This window comes from Crocodylus siamensis, chromosome 4 (genome assembly GCF_052110815.1).
Source record: "Crocodylus siamensis isolate JL-2025a chromosome 4, ASM5211081v1, whole genome shotgun sequence".
NCBI lineage: Eukaryota > Metazoa > Chordata > Crocodylia > Crocodylidae > Crocodylus > Crocodylus siamensis.
Genome location: NC_143398.1, coordinates 229,557,866 through 229,570,177, shown reverse-complemented (window position 1 = coordinate 229,570,177; position 12,312 = coordinate 229,557,866). Strand labels below are relative to the sequence as shown.

Here is a 12,312-nt window from a genome sequence, read left to right as displayed (position 1 = left end):
TAATTTAGTCTGCTGGAACATGGTTACCGTGCTCCAGCAGCCTCCCGTGTCTCGTGCGTCAGTGCCTCCACGCTTCAAAATGGCAGCAGGGGCACTGTAACTAAAGCTTGTCAAATGAGCTTTAGTTCAAGTGCTCCTGCTGTTTCGTAGATTACAGGTAACTTTCTGGGTAGGCTACTGATAAAAGAAGCAGAAACAGGTCTACAGCCTGACCTTTTATTTGCTTGCACCTTAAAACATAAGAACAAACATTTATCCTAAAGTCTATCAGCACAACATAGATTTTCACCTATCCCGACAGGGGAGACTCGAGAGGAGGGAGGAGGGTGGCACACAGATTGGCAGCAGGTCTTCTTGAATTTGCAAAGTTCTCCAAATTTCCCCCCAGCCTATGCCCAATATTTATAGATGGCTGGTTTTAATATTCTAATAAATGGCCTCTGTTTAGTTTTATTTAAATGTCTTTGTTTCACTGAAACCTTTGGTATTGGACTGAACCATATCTTTTGTGAACTTGGAAAGTGTCAGTTATTTGGGATTTATATCCTTGGGAAAGAGGGAGGGTTTCTTATCTCCTTTTCTTCCCCATTTTGGAATGCAGTTTCTGTTTCTTCTTTACCTTATTTTATGGCCTTTCTGACAGGTTGTTTTTGTTTTTACAAATTATCTAAGCATTTTAACAAGAACATATCTGTTATAGCAAAATAACATCTGATACATTTGGTTACATCAATCACTACTACTACTATTTTAAGATAAAGCTATGATATAGAGTATATGGATTATTCAAAATATGGGCTTCTCTTTTCTCCTTTTAGGCCTTGTGCTTTGTTTAGTTGTGTTTGATGGTTTCCTTTACTTGCTAACCAAGTTAGTTGTCACATGTATAAAAGTTCACACTATGGCCACTCAGAAACAAGCTTTGGGCCTTCTGCTTAGCCTAGGCCTTTTGAAAATGGCCAAGGCTGGGAACAGCGCCGCTATTTTGAAGTGCAGGAACACTGATACATGAGCTGCTGCGATGCTTTAATTAGAGCAGCTCTTGGAGCTGCATGCATGGCAAGACGGGGGCGAGCAGGCTGCCTTTGTGGCAGGCACTATTGTAGAAGGGCTTTCCCCATGGTGTGCGGCCTGGGGGTCCGTAGCTTGCAGGGTGTGTGACCCCTCTCTGCCCAGGAGCTGGGCAGCCCTCGACTAGACTATCAAGATGAAACACTGGATCTGAACGTTTACCTTAAGCTCTTACTTTAATAGGACTAGAGAGTGGGCAGGAGGTAAGGGGAGAAGGAAGAAAAGATGAAGAAGGGGGAGTGAAGAACTCTTCAGAGAATGAGGAAAGCGTGGGAGGAAAAATAAACAGTTACACTCCTGTGTACCAGCTTTGCATTAAGGGAGAATTCTGTCCGTAGAGCTTAGCAGAGGTTTGCTTTCAGCTAGAAAAGTATTCGATGCATGAATCATGCTTTGTCGCCAGTGGAGGAAATATGGTTTTATATTAAGAGCAAGAAAGTTTTTCAAACGTTAAAAAAAAAAAAAAAAACGAAAAAAAGAAAGTATATGTTGCCATATTATTCAAGCATCACACAGTACTTGTTCCTTGCAGACTGGGAGAGGTAGGGATGGAAAGTTTGGAGCTAGTGATTCACAAAATTCTGTGAACTCCGATCCTCCACATCTGACTCTTCATGGGGAACTGGCCCCCCCAAAGGAACACATGGGAAGAAAATAGGTTCTCTCTTAAGATGGAGCCAGCACCTAAATAAGGAGCCTTCTGCTCTGCTCATGGAGCCAGCCCTTTTTACCCATTTTTCTGTTTTTTCTATTCTGCCCCTCATTTTGTGACCTGGTCCACAGAAGCATCACCATCTTTATATTCAAATCCTTCCTTGAGATCTGCTTTTAAAAGAGGCAAATTACATATGTTAACATTCTCCAACAAACATTGCAGAATAACTGCATTTTCTTGTTAGTATTTGCTTGCAGTTTAGAATGCACCACATTGTTGGGTGCTGTACTAGGAGGCTGTTCTGTCCTAAACGAGGAGTTGTCATCTTAAAACTATTGCTGTAATTTGGTCTTTCATTTTGAATCCTTCCCTGGATTATCCATAGTTTCTCCTAGGCTGATGCCTGTTAGATTAGATCAATAGTGTAACTGGGTGGGGGGGCGGTGAGCAAGGCACCAGCCCTAGACACTAATTCAGGCGGGGCACCAGAATGGCAGCCACTGCGGTGCTCATACTGCCGTAGGTGTGGCTGTCTTCTGGGTGTGTGTCAAGGCAGCAGCTACCTGTGCCAAAGCTGCAGTGGCCCCCAAGTGAGGAGGTCAGCACACAACACCTCCCTTCCCCTCCCTGACCTATGGTGCCAGCATTTTGGGTTATGCCTCTGTGCTAGATTGCCAGCTGGTTGTCCGAGGAAGGGGCTGTCTTTTGTATGCTGTCAGTCACGCAGCACATTTAGGTTACTTTGGAAGAAATAATAATAATTAATAACTAAATGATGTTTATACTAGTTTTAAAAGAGTTCAGCTTTTTTTCAAATAGCCCTGAATTTAAAAAAAAGTGTCCTGACATATTTTCTCAAGAGCAGATTAATAATTAAGAGTGATTCAATAACTGTTCCTGTGACACCAGCATTGGATTTCCCACCTTTAAATGCTAGCATATTTGCTCTTAGTGGGTGATTAAAACCATGATTCTCACTGATAGGAACTGGAAAGGAAAACTAAAAAGAAAAAGGTAAGATTATAAATAGCTTCCATGATTTATTTGTAATACTGCTATGGCATTTATGAGTCTGAGCAAAAGCCTACCTTGTGATCTCTTTTCCCAGGTGACTTCCCGGTGACCCTGGTTTCCCTTCCTGGCTCTATCCTTTCCCCCTCTCTTCTCTTTTGGTGACTCTGAAGTCTTGGCATCCTCTCTTATTACCTCTCCTAACTTCCCATAAGTCTAATACTCCAAGGTATTTGAGGACTAGGAAGGATACTTCTATTCTGGAGATTTTTGTGGTTCTCTGCCTGAACTGTGGTCAAGCAGCAGCTGAGACATTAAAGTGGTAACGCGGGAGAGTTTGCTTTCTGTGAGTTGTTTTGAGCCTGTACTAAATGTCAATTAGGCAGCAAAGAAAAGAAAATTGGTGAGGTGGCTGATCCACACACATGCCTCTGACCAATGCTGGGATGCAGGCACAGGGAGAGAAAGTGGTATTTGGCCGTTACATTATCTGCTTCAATGAATCAAGCTTGTGTGTTTTTAAGAAACTGCTTGATTGTTGTACTTTGCGGCTAGTTTTGTATGAATCCATGAGACTTTTGTACTGTTGATTATGGCAACATTGAGGTTTAAGCTGCCTGTAAGGCCTGTTTTACAGGTATCATGCACCTTCTGTTGTGACTTGCACTGTGCGCAGAGTGAGTGAGGATTTTGTACTGATACAGCATGTAAACAACTACACAGGGAGCAGGGAGTGGAGAATCAAACCCACAGAACTGAGACTGCAGCTGCCAACCTCCAGAAGCTTTTGCCTTAGTGGGTCTATGGTTTTGGAAACATGCTATGCCATTTAATATAGTGGATTTTTATATAGTATGTGCCAAGAGAAGGCAAAAAACAAGAGTTGCTGCTCTCAGAATCAATATGTTGTTCCAATCCTTGGTGTGATTGCAGAGGCAGAGGATTAAAAAAAAATCCTGATTTATTTTCATGTTTGATCCTCAAGGTGTTTGAGTTCCCTCCGGTCTCTCAACGAATTGCTTAACAGGAACTGTTCAGCACCTGAAACAGCTCAGCTTTGGGGCAAAGAGCAATGAGGCAAGCTGTTTAAAAGGATAGCTGTTCTGCAGGGTACTCTCTGTGGTGTGCTGTATTACAGTCATTTGTGAACCACTAACCTAATCCTGTTCATAAGAGAAGTGCAGAATGTGTCAGACATGTGCTGTGTTTCCTATCTGTCCTAATGTAGAGCATGAGCTGGATGTGGTATATTCAAATGAGTTTATCAGACAAAATCTAAACGTTAAGACTATGCCTGATTCACTGAGATACTGCACTTGCTGCTTTTCTTGCCTACACCAGTTTTGCATTAATGCAGATCCATTCATTTAATTGGGATTTCTCTGGATTTACACTGGTGTGAGAGAGATCGGGACCGGGCCCCAAGGTAATGCTGGGATTTTATTGTTGAAAAGAAAAATCTAACTGCAAACAGAAATTCCTTAGCTTCTTTTACTGCTTTCTCATCACAGCCTTTGTATGCAAGAAGCCATCCCCTTGACCTTTCAGTCCTGTGTCATCCCTAAAGACTGTGAAATGTCTGACTGGTCTGCATGGAGCACCTGCTCGAAGACTTGTCACTCAGGGGATCTCTCACCCGGATTCCGAAGCAGACGCAGGCGTATAAAGCACGTTGCGGTGGGCGCGGGGAAGGAGTGTCCTGAGCTAGAAGAGAAGGAGGCCTGCAACATACAAGGAAAAAAGTTTCTGCCGCCTTGTCCCAGGTATAGTATATACTTTGATCAACACTGGGAGCCCTCAGCTGGGATGCCAACCCAGTTTATAGATTTACCGGGGTAAATGAAAGTCAAAATTATTCTGTTTTCCCATTGTTTTTAGCCAGTAGTTTAAGATTGCTTTAATAAAATTATGCATAAATCTCTGGAACCGATTCTTGTGTTCCAAAAGGGAATCCTCAGACTGCTGTGTCCCAGGCCCTATTTTAATTGCAGAAAGCAGAATATCTCCTTCTTGGGAGCTGTCACTTATGGTTAGGTAGCAGCAGGAATGAGCGGGGCAGTACCTTAGACTGTGCAGGTGACATTGGTGAACACGGACCCTTCTAAACGGCATGGAGATTGGGGCAGGGATCCATGGCTGTGGGCAGTTATTTGGGGCCCAAGGGGGGCTGACAGCAGTACCATTCAGTAAAGGCACATTAGAGAACATTTTTCTCTCCCCCCCCCCCCGAAATGACTCCCTTGTGTGCACATGGGAGCAGTAGGAGGCAACAACCTCCACTGCCTAACTAAACTACTTCTAGGCTTCTCTTGCAGAGAAGCACCTTGTCCCTACTCTCCCTGTGCTGGTTGTTGCAGCCCTGGGATCTCTGATGGGAGTGGGGTTTCATTTCCATTCCATTCGCCTCTCTGACTGGGATGCAGCTTTGGATCTCTGCTCTGTTGTGATTCCCCACAAGTTTGGTCAAATTACTGTGGAGGAGCCTGGTCTGCTTTTGGAAGATGTTAAAATGCCTGATATTTCTCCATTTGACAAGGTCTGGGACTGGGTAGCCTCCAGATATCTGAAATTCTTTACCTATGTAGACAAATCTCAGTGGAAGGACTGTAAGTTTAAAAGGGAGCTTATTTCCATGGCCACAATACAGCCTCTGTATTATTGCCAAGACCCCTTAAACAAATCCACAAGCTGATATGCTCCTGGGAAAGAGAAACCTGTGCAAGCATCATTAAGGTATGAATTTCTTCAAAATCAACTAGTCACTGATCATCTCTATGCACCCTGCTAGCAGGAGGACAGGGGAGAATTTAAAAAAAAAAATCTTTTCCTTGATTAGATCTTACAAAAAGCTCTTGTGTACTGATTTTTTCCCCCATCCAAATGCATGTCAATTTCAAAGACAAAAGAACGAGAGGTTGCCTTGCTGATTTTATTCATTGCGTACACTGTGTTGTTTCAGTTGACTCCTGATTGAAATACACCAACCGCTGGTTAATGAGGAAATGAATAGACGTGTGCCTGGAGCTTAGTTTCCTATCCCTATTTTTCCCCCCCTGTATTGAATTAGTGCTTGAGTTGGCCATTTATGCCACTGCTCTGTATAAGGCAAGGTATAGAGCAAGGGCACTCTAGGAAAAGCACAAGATTGTGCTCTGCCCATTCCAGTCTCTAATAAATCTCCCACAGTGCTACTTGCTTAGCTCCATCAATTAAGATGGATAAAATTGTTTTGTTTGTTTTCTTACTTCATAGGTTCATAGTTGTTAGGGGCTGGAAAAGACCTTACACATCATGAGGTCCAGCCCCCTTGCACTTGGGCAGGAAAAACTGCTGGGCTTAGATGACCCCAGCAAGGTGGGTGTCAAGACACTTTTTGAAGATCGCCAGGGTGGGTGACAGTACCACCTCTGGGGGCAGCCTGTTCTCAACCCTCAGCACTTGACTTGTAAAGAAGTTTATCTGTATGTGCCGTCTGAAGCGATCTTCAGTCAGTTTGTGCCCATTGTTTCTTGTCCTCTCCTGGCAGGCCTTGGTGAACAGATGCTCCCCCGGGCCCTGATGTACCCCCTTAATATACTTATAGGCTGCCACCAAGTCCCCTCGGAGTCTTCTCTTCTCCGGGCTGAACAGTCCCAAGTCTTTCAGCCTTTTCCTCTATCACCTGCTCTCTAGGCCTCTAATCACGTGTCCTTTGGACTCTCTCATTATCATTAGGTGTATTCCCTCACCACATTACAGGTTATAGTACAGCAGGTGCTTAGGGTAGGGTATATTCTTTCCCCATCCTACCCCTTGTTTTCCTAGCTCTTGTGTTCCAGGGAGCAGAAGAACTGACATTGCTAGTAGCCCCTTGAGCAAGGAGCCCTTGTGCATTAGGGCAAGACCTGCTTGGGATCAAGCACAGGATACTTACAGTTAAGTTTCAGGATAGCCAGTGGGTCAAGATTACTGCACACAATCTATGATGAATAGGTAGATGTCACAGGGAGGTGGTAATACCCAATATTTATTATTTTAAGAAACTTGTGATAGGCTTTTGGTTTATACCTTCCTTTTGCTTCCTCCACTGCAAAGCTATGTGCTGCATGTTAGAAAATCTAACCAACTGAGAAGGAAAACTGTTATGCAATGTACTGTGTATACAAGCAGACATGTGATTCTTTTAGGATCAGAATTAAATGGTGTAGGAGAATGGGTTTTGAAAGATCTGAATATAGGCCCTACATGCTTCTGTAGCAGTCAGTGCAGGGTGTTATAACACTACATTACAATCAGTGGCATATTGATATAATGATTGTATCCTTATAAACATTCATGGACATTCTCAAATGAGGAAAAGTAAAATTTGGCAGCATGTGAATCTTTCGTGTTCTCTCTCAATCACATAACATGGCAAAATTCCCCATGGTATAATACCAGTGATTTCTGACGTTAAGAATAGAATGTTCTATTTATTTGAGGAGAGTGCCACCTTATTCATTTTATCATTAGTATAATATTGAGACAGAAAAAATATACAGCATTTTTCCTTACAGCATCTGCCTCAGCATTGCATTCTTCAGGTGAGGATTCATTTCTATCCTTTCTTTCCTTCCTTTCCAGAAAGAGGATTAGTTCGAGAAGGTTCAAAATTGGTTCCATTTGTAAGGGGTAAACACACATCTTCTATTATCATCTGAATTTTAGTTATTGCTATTGGTCCTAAAAATTATATAATAGTATTTTACCTTTATTGTCCTAATTTCTAGAAAGCATCTGTTCTATCAGATTTTGGTTTCATGAACTTTAAGGTAACTGCTGTTATTTGGCTCTACCATTTACCTTCCTTTCCTTTATCATGTCCTTGTGGCAAGGTATTTAGCAGAATTTGCAGATTTCTTTGGAATCTGACAGGCCATGCCATGAGCACTTCTTCTGTGGCCTTGAGCTTGCGACCTCTGGGCTGACGATTGTGTAGTATCCATGACACACCAGCTTCTCTGGTCATTTTCCTAAGGAAATGGCATAATGCTTCTTAGGATCATAGGGCTGGAAGCAACCTCACCTGGTCTTCTAGTCCAGCCTCCAGCTCAAGACAGGATTATCCCTGACTTAACCGTTCCAGCAAAGTGTCTGTCCAACCTACTCATGAAAATTTCCAGGGTTGGAGATTCCTTAGTTAGCCAGTTTCAGTGCTTGACCATAGTAAGAAATGTCCTTGTAGTCACCAACTGAAGCTTCCCTTGCTGTAGCCTGAGGCTATTGCTACTAGCCCTTTACCCTACAGCAGTGTGAAATAGTGTGTCTCCATCCTTTCTATATTTTACCCTATATTTACCTTTATTTGAAGACTGTTATCAAATCCCCTCTCAGTCTTCTCTTCTCCAGACTAAATAACCTCACCTTTTTCAGCCTTTCCTCATAAGTGATGCACCCTAAGCCTTGAATCATTTTTTGTGCTCTCTGTTGGACTCTTCAGTTTGTTCACACACTTCTTGATGTGTTGGGCTCAGATTAGACACAGGTCGAGCCTCAGCAGTGCTGAATAGACCTCACCAGAGCAAATGAATCACTTCCTTTGATTTGTAAGTGGTGGTCCAGTTTCTACAACCCAGTATGCTTGTTTTTCCAACAAGAACACACTGTTGGCTTATATTCAGCTTATGGTCTACTGTAACCCCTCAATCCTTCTCTGTACTGCTGCAGCCTAGCTTAGGCTCATTTCTCAGTCTGTAGTTGTGTATGCAATTATTCCATCTGAAGTGCAGCACTTTACACATGTCCTTGGTGAATTTAATCTGGTTAATTGCAGACCGTGTTTTCAGTTTATCCAGGGCATTCTGGATCCTAGGCCTATCTTCCAGAGTGTCTGCAGTTTTACACAGCTTGGTGTCATTCACAAATTTGCTAAGCATTCACTCAGTCCCAATGTCCAAATCATTAATGAATATGTTAAACAATCACCAAACTCAGTTCAGACCCCTGGGGTCCTCACTCTTCCCAACAAGGCATTGAACCATTGAGATCTACTCACTGAATATGTTGATCCAAACAGTTATGCATTCATATTACAGTACTTTTTCTGGTTTCTATTTCCTTAGCTTGTTAATGAAAATGTTGTGAGACAGTGTTAGAACCTTGCTAAAGTCAAGGTATATCATGTTCACGCCTCTCCCCATGTTCATAGATCCTATTACCTTATCACAGAAGGAATCAGGTTGGTCAGGCATGACTTGCTCTTGATGAATCCATGCTGACTGTTCCTGACCACCTTGTTCTCCTCTAGGAACGTCACAGTAGATTCCTTGTAGACCTGCTCCATGAGCCTTCCAGGTATCAAGATCAGACTTACTGGTGTGTAATTCTCCAGATCCTCCTTCTTCGCTTTCTTAAAAAGGGCACTCAGTTTGCTCTTTTGTAATGATCTGGGACCTTATCTGACCTTCATGAGCTCTTCCAGTGGCTCTCAGATTGCCTCAGGCAATTCCTTCAATGCCATAGGGCAGTGGTTTTCAACCATTTTTCATTTGTGGGCCTCTAACATTTTTTTAATAAAGTTGTGGACCCCTTTGGAAATTCTGAATGGTGGTACGAACCCCTTTGAATTGTGAATGTGGGTATTTGCATACTTTTGATTGATCTTTGTAATCTTTTGTGGACCCCTTAGACATAGTCTGCGCATAAAAGCACTGCCCTAGGGTGTATCTCATCCAGGCCTGCCAGCTTGAAAGCCTGTAGCTTCACTAAGTAATCCCTAACCCATTGCTGTAGGCTGTGTCTTCTCTGTCTTTACTGACAACTGGCCTCATAATCTCGTAGCTTCTCCTATGTGTAAAGACTGAGGTACAAAAGCATTTTCAGCCTTCTCTATCATCTGTAATTAGGCTGCTTTCCACGTTCTCTAATGCAGTGGTCTCCAAACTTTTTTGATTGTGCACCCCTATCAGTAAAAAATTTTTGAGCCTGCGCCCCCAGTATATACGTTGCAATACACTGAAAACGAATGAATGAGTGAGGGTGCCATTGGCAACCCCTCCATGTTGTGGAATTCCCACTCTTCCCTCAGGATACCTCGTGTGCCATGTGGGACACGTGGCCGTCTGACATATGGACACCAGTGTCAATTCGTATGTTAAATATTAGGAAAGCTTAATTTCTTTCTTATTCTTTTAGATAAAAAATAAATATAAATAGAAGTTCTAATATTTTCTTCCTGCACCCCATGGATCATCTTGTGCACCTCACTTTGGAGACCACTGCTCTAATGGTCATATGGTTTCTTTGGTCTTTCTCTGAATTTTGACATCCTTATAGAATTCCTTTTTTTATTAACATTTATGTCCCTTCCAATTGCCTCTCAAATCATACTTTGACCTTTCTAATTTTCTCCTTGCATGTCTGTGTAATATTCTTACACTCTTTGCTAATAATATGACCAGGTTTCCACTTTCTTAGGATTCTTTTTTGAGTTTCAACTTGTTGAAGAGATTTCTGTCTAGCCATCTGGCTTCCTGTTGCACTTCCCATTCTTCTGTTGCATTGGGATATGACTGATTATGAGCTGGATACAGTGAAGGAGAGCATTAACCAAGAGGAAAGCCAGTCACTAGAGTTGTTTTGGGGATCATTACCTCATGAAGCCAACTGCCTGAAGAGGAAAGAACAGCAGAGGAAAATGTAACTGGAAATATGTGTTTTGGGGGCTGTAACCTCTGCCTTATTCTTTATGCCCAGAGAAGGAGGGAGTTGCAGAGAGCTACTACTTGAGCTAGTTTGATTGCGTTCAGTGGTGGGCAATGTCACAATAATATTTCTTGGTGCAGAAAAGCATGGAGGAAAGAAGCCTATTTGCTCCAAATAGCCACTTCTTAAGTTTTTACCTTCTTTCGAGAACAGGGGTGTTAAACATGTGGCCTGTGGGCCGCTGGATGGACTCCATGCACTGGCCCCCACCCCACAGACCACATTCAGCATGAAGGCTGGACCGGGCACTCTGCATTGTATGTAGTACAGGGGGCTGGCACGGGGCTGCCAGCTCCAGTGCCATGTGCAGTGCTAGGTCCAGCCCCATGCACTGCCTGCACCATGTGCCGGCCCTGGGGCTCCCAGCATACAGCCCCTGGGGTCAGCATGGGGCATTTGCTGCTGCTGGCACACAGGTTGGACCCAGCGTTGCAAATGGCATATAGGGTCCAGGGCATGGGCTGCATGTGGTACGACCCTTCTGTGATACCTGCAGTGCCAAGTACAGCCCAGCACCCACACTGTGCCATCCCTGGGTGCTGCCAGGGAGTTGGTCTGGTTTAGCCCACAGACTGGCCCAGCAACTCTCATCTAGCCTGCAGAGTTTGGGCCAGATGAGTTTGACACCCTGGCTTTAGAGAAAGTGTATGTTAAGTAATAGGTCCCTAGATTCCACACAGATACATGGTAACTAATGATAAAGTTGCTAAAGTATGAAGAGCTTCTCACTTTACAGTTACAATTACAGTTTACAATGACTTCCTAAATCAGTAGTTTAAAAAAATACAAGGAGGAGAGTATGAATTGTATAAAATATTGGTTTGTACTTTCTATTTGGCTTTTGACTGTTCATGCCTTAGGATTTACCAACATGCCTAGCAATTTTAAAGAATTGATTCTTCTTTTATTTATATTGGGGTAAATCAGGAGTAATTCTCTAAAAAATCAAATGGTGCTACCATTAGGTAATGTGGCCAGTTGAATCCTTGATTGTATGGAGCTGTCAGAGACTTGCATGATCAGTGACCAAGAAATATGGAGTACCACTCTGGTAGCATGGAAGGCAGACATTAATTTAAATTTGCAATAGGATCTGAGGAATTTTATCCTAGATCCCCAAAATCATACATTTTGCCATGCTAGACATTCAAGATCTGACATAGTAGGATGTACGGTTTTTGGGATCTGGGATAAAATTCTTCAGATCTGATCACGTGCCTGGACCTTTAAAGCCACCTTCTGCTTTCTGTTCCCTGATGTTGGGCAGTACAGTGCAGCTTTAAGGGTTCCAGGAGCTAGTGGGCTCCTGTGCACCGGCAAGTTTAAAGTGCTGTACAGCCTGGCATGGGGCTGCATGGCTCAGCTTTTACAAGCCACATGTTAAAATTAAAGTGTAATGCAAGTTTGGAACATCTTTGTGGCTGTTTTGCCTTTTTATCACATGATAAATTGATTGAACATTTGCCATGTTATAGTTTATTGCATGACTAACACAGTAACTATGTAATAAATGTAATGCCTGCTTCTCCGTGTACTATATAGGTAAGTATTACCTTTTCTGGGATGAATTATGGTCTCTCTCTGTATAGGAGCTTCATGCTCATATAGAGGATGATATGTTTGTTGCTCTGAAACTCTTGTGAAAAAGCTGTACATATTAAAATTTAAAATGTCAATACTAGTGAGAATGTAACACCTTCAGGCAGCCATAGCATGTGTATACATTGCACTCTGTTCCTATCCAGGTTTCCTAGATTTGACAGGCCTCTGAGCATCCACATTGCAGAGCAGCTTATGACCCATACTCAGCCATGCTGAAATGGCATTTACTTGAACTTAGCTCTTGGATTCCT

At 42.8% G+C, this 12,312-nt stretch overlaps 1 protein-coding gene across 2 annotated transcripts in view; it reads left to right on the top strand.

The window, feature by feature from the left end:
* THSD7B (thrombospondin type 1 domain containing 7B) overlaps positions 1–12,312 on the top strand; it is a 678,955-nt gene that overhangs the window by 237,270 nt on the left and 429,373 nt on the right. For both annotated transcript variants that reach the window (XM_090045842.1, XM_090045843.1), the window contains exon 4: positions 4,249–4,500. In XM_090045842.1, coding sequence (XP_089901968.1) covers positions 4,249–4,500 — 252 coding nt within the window. The remainder of the gene's footprint in view (positions 1–4,248; positions 4,501–12,312) is intronic.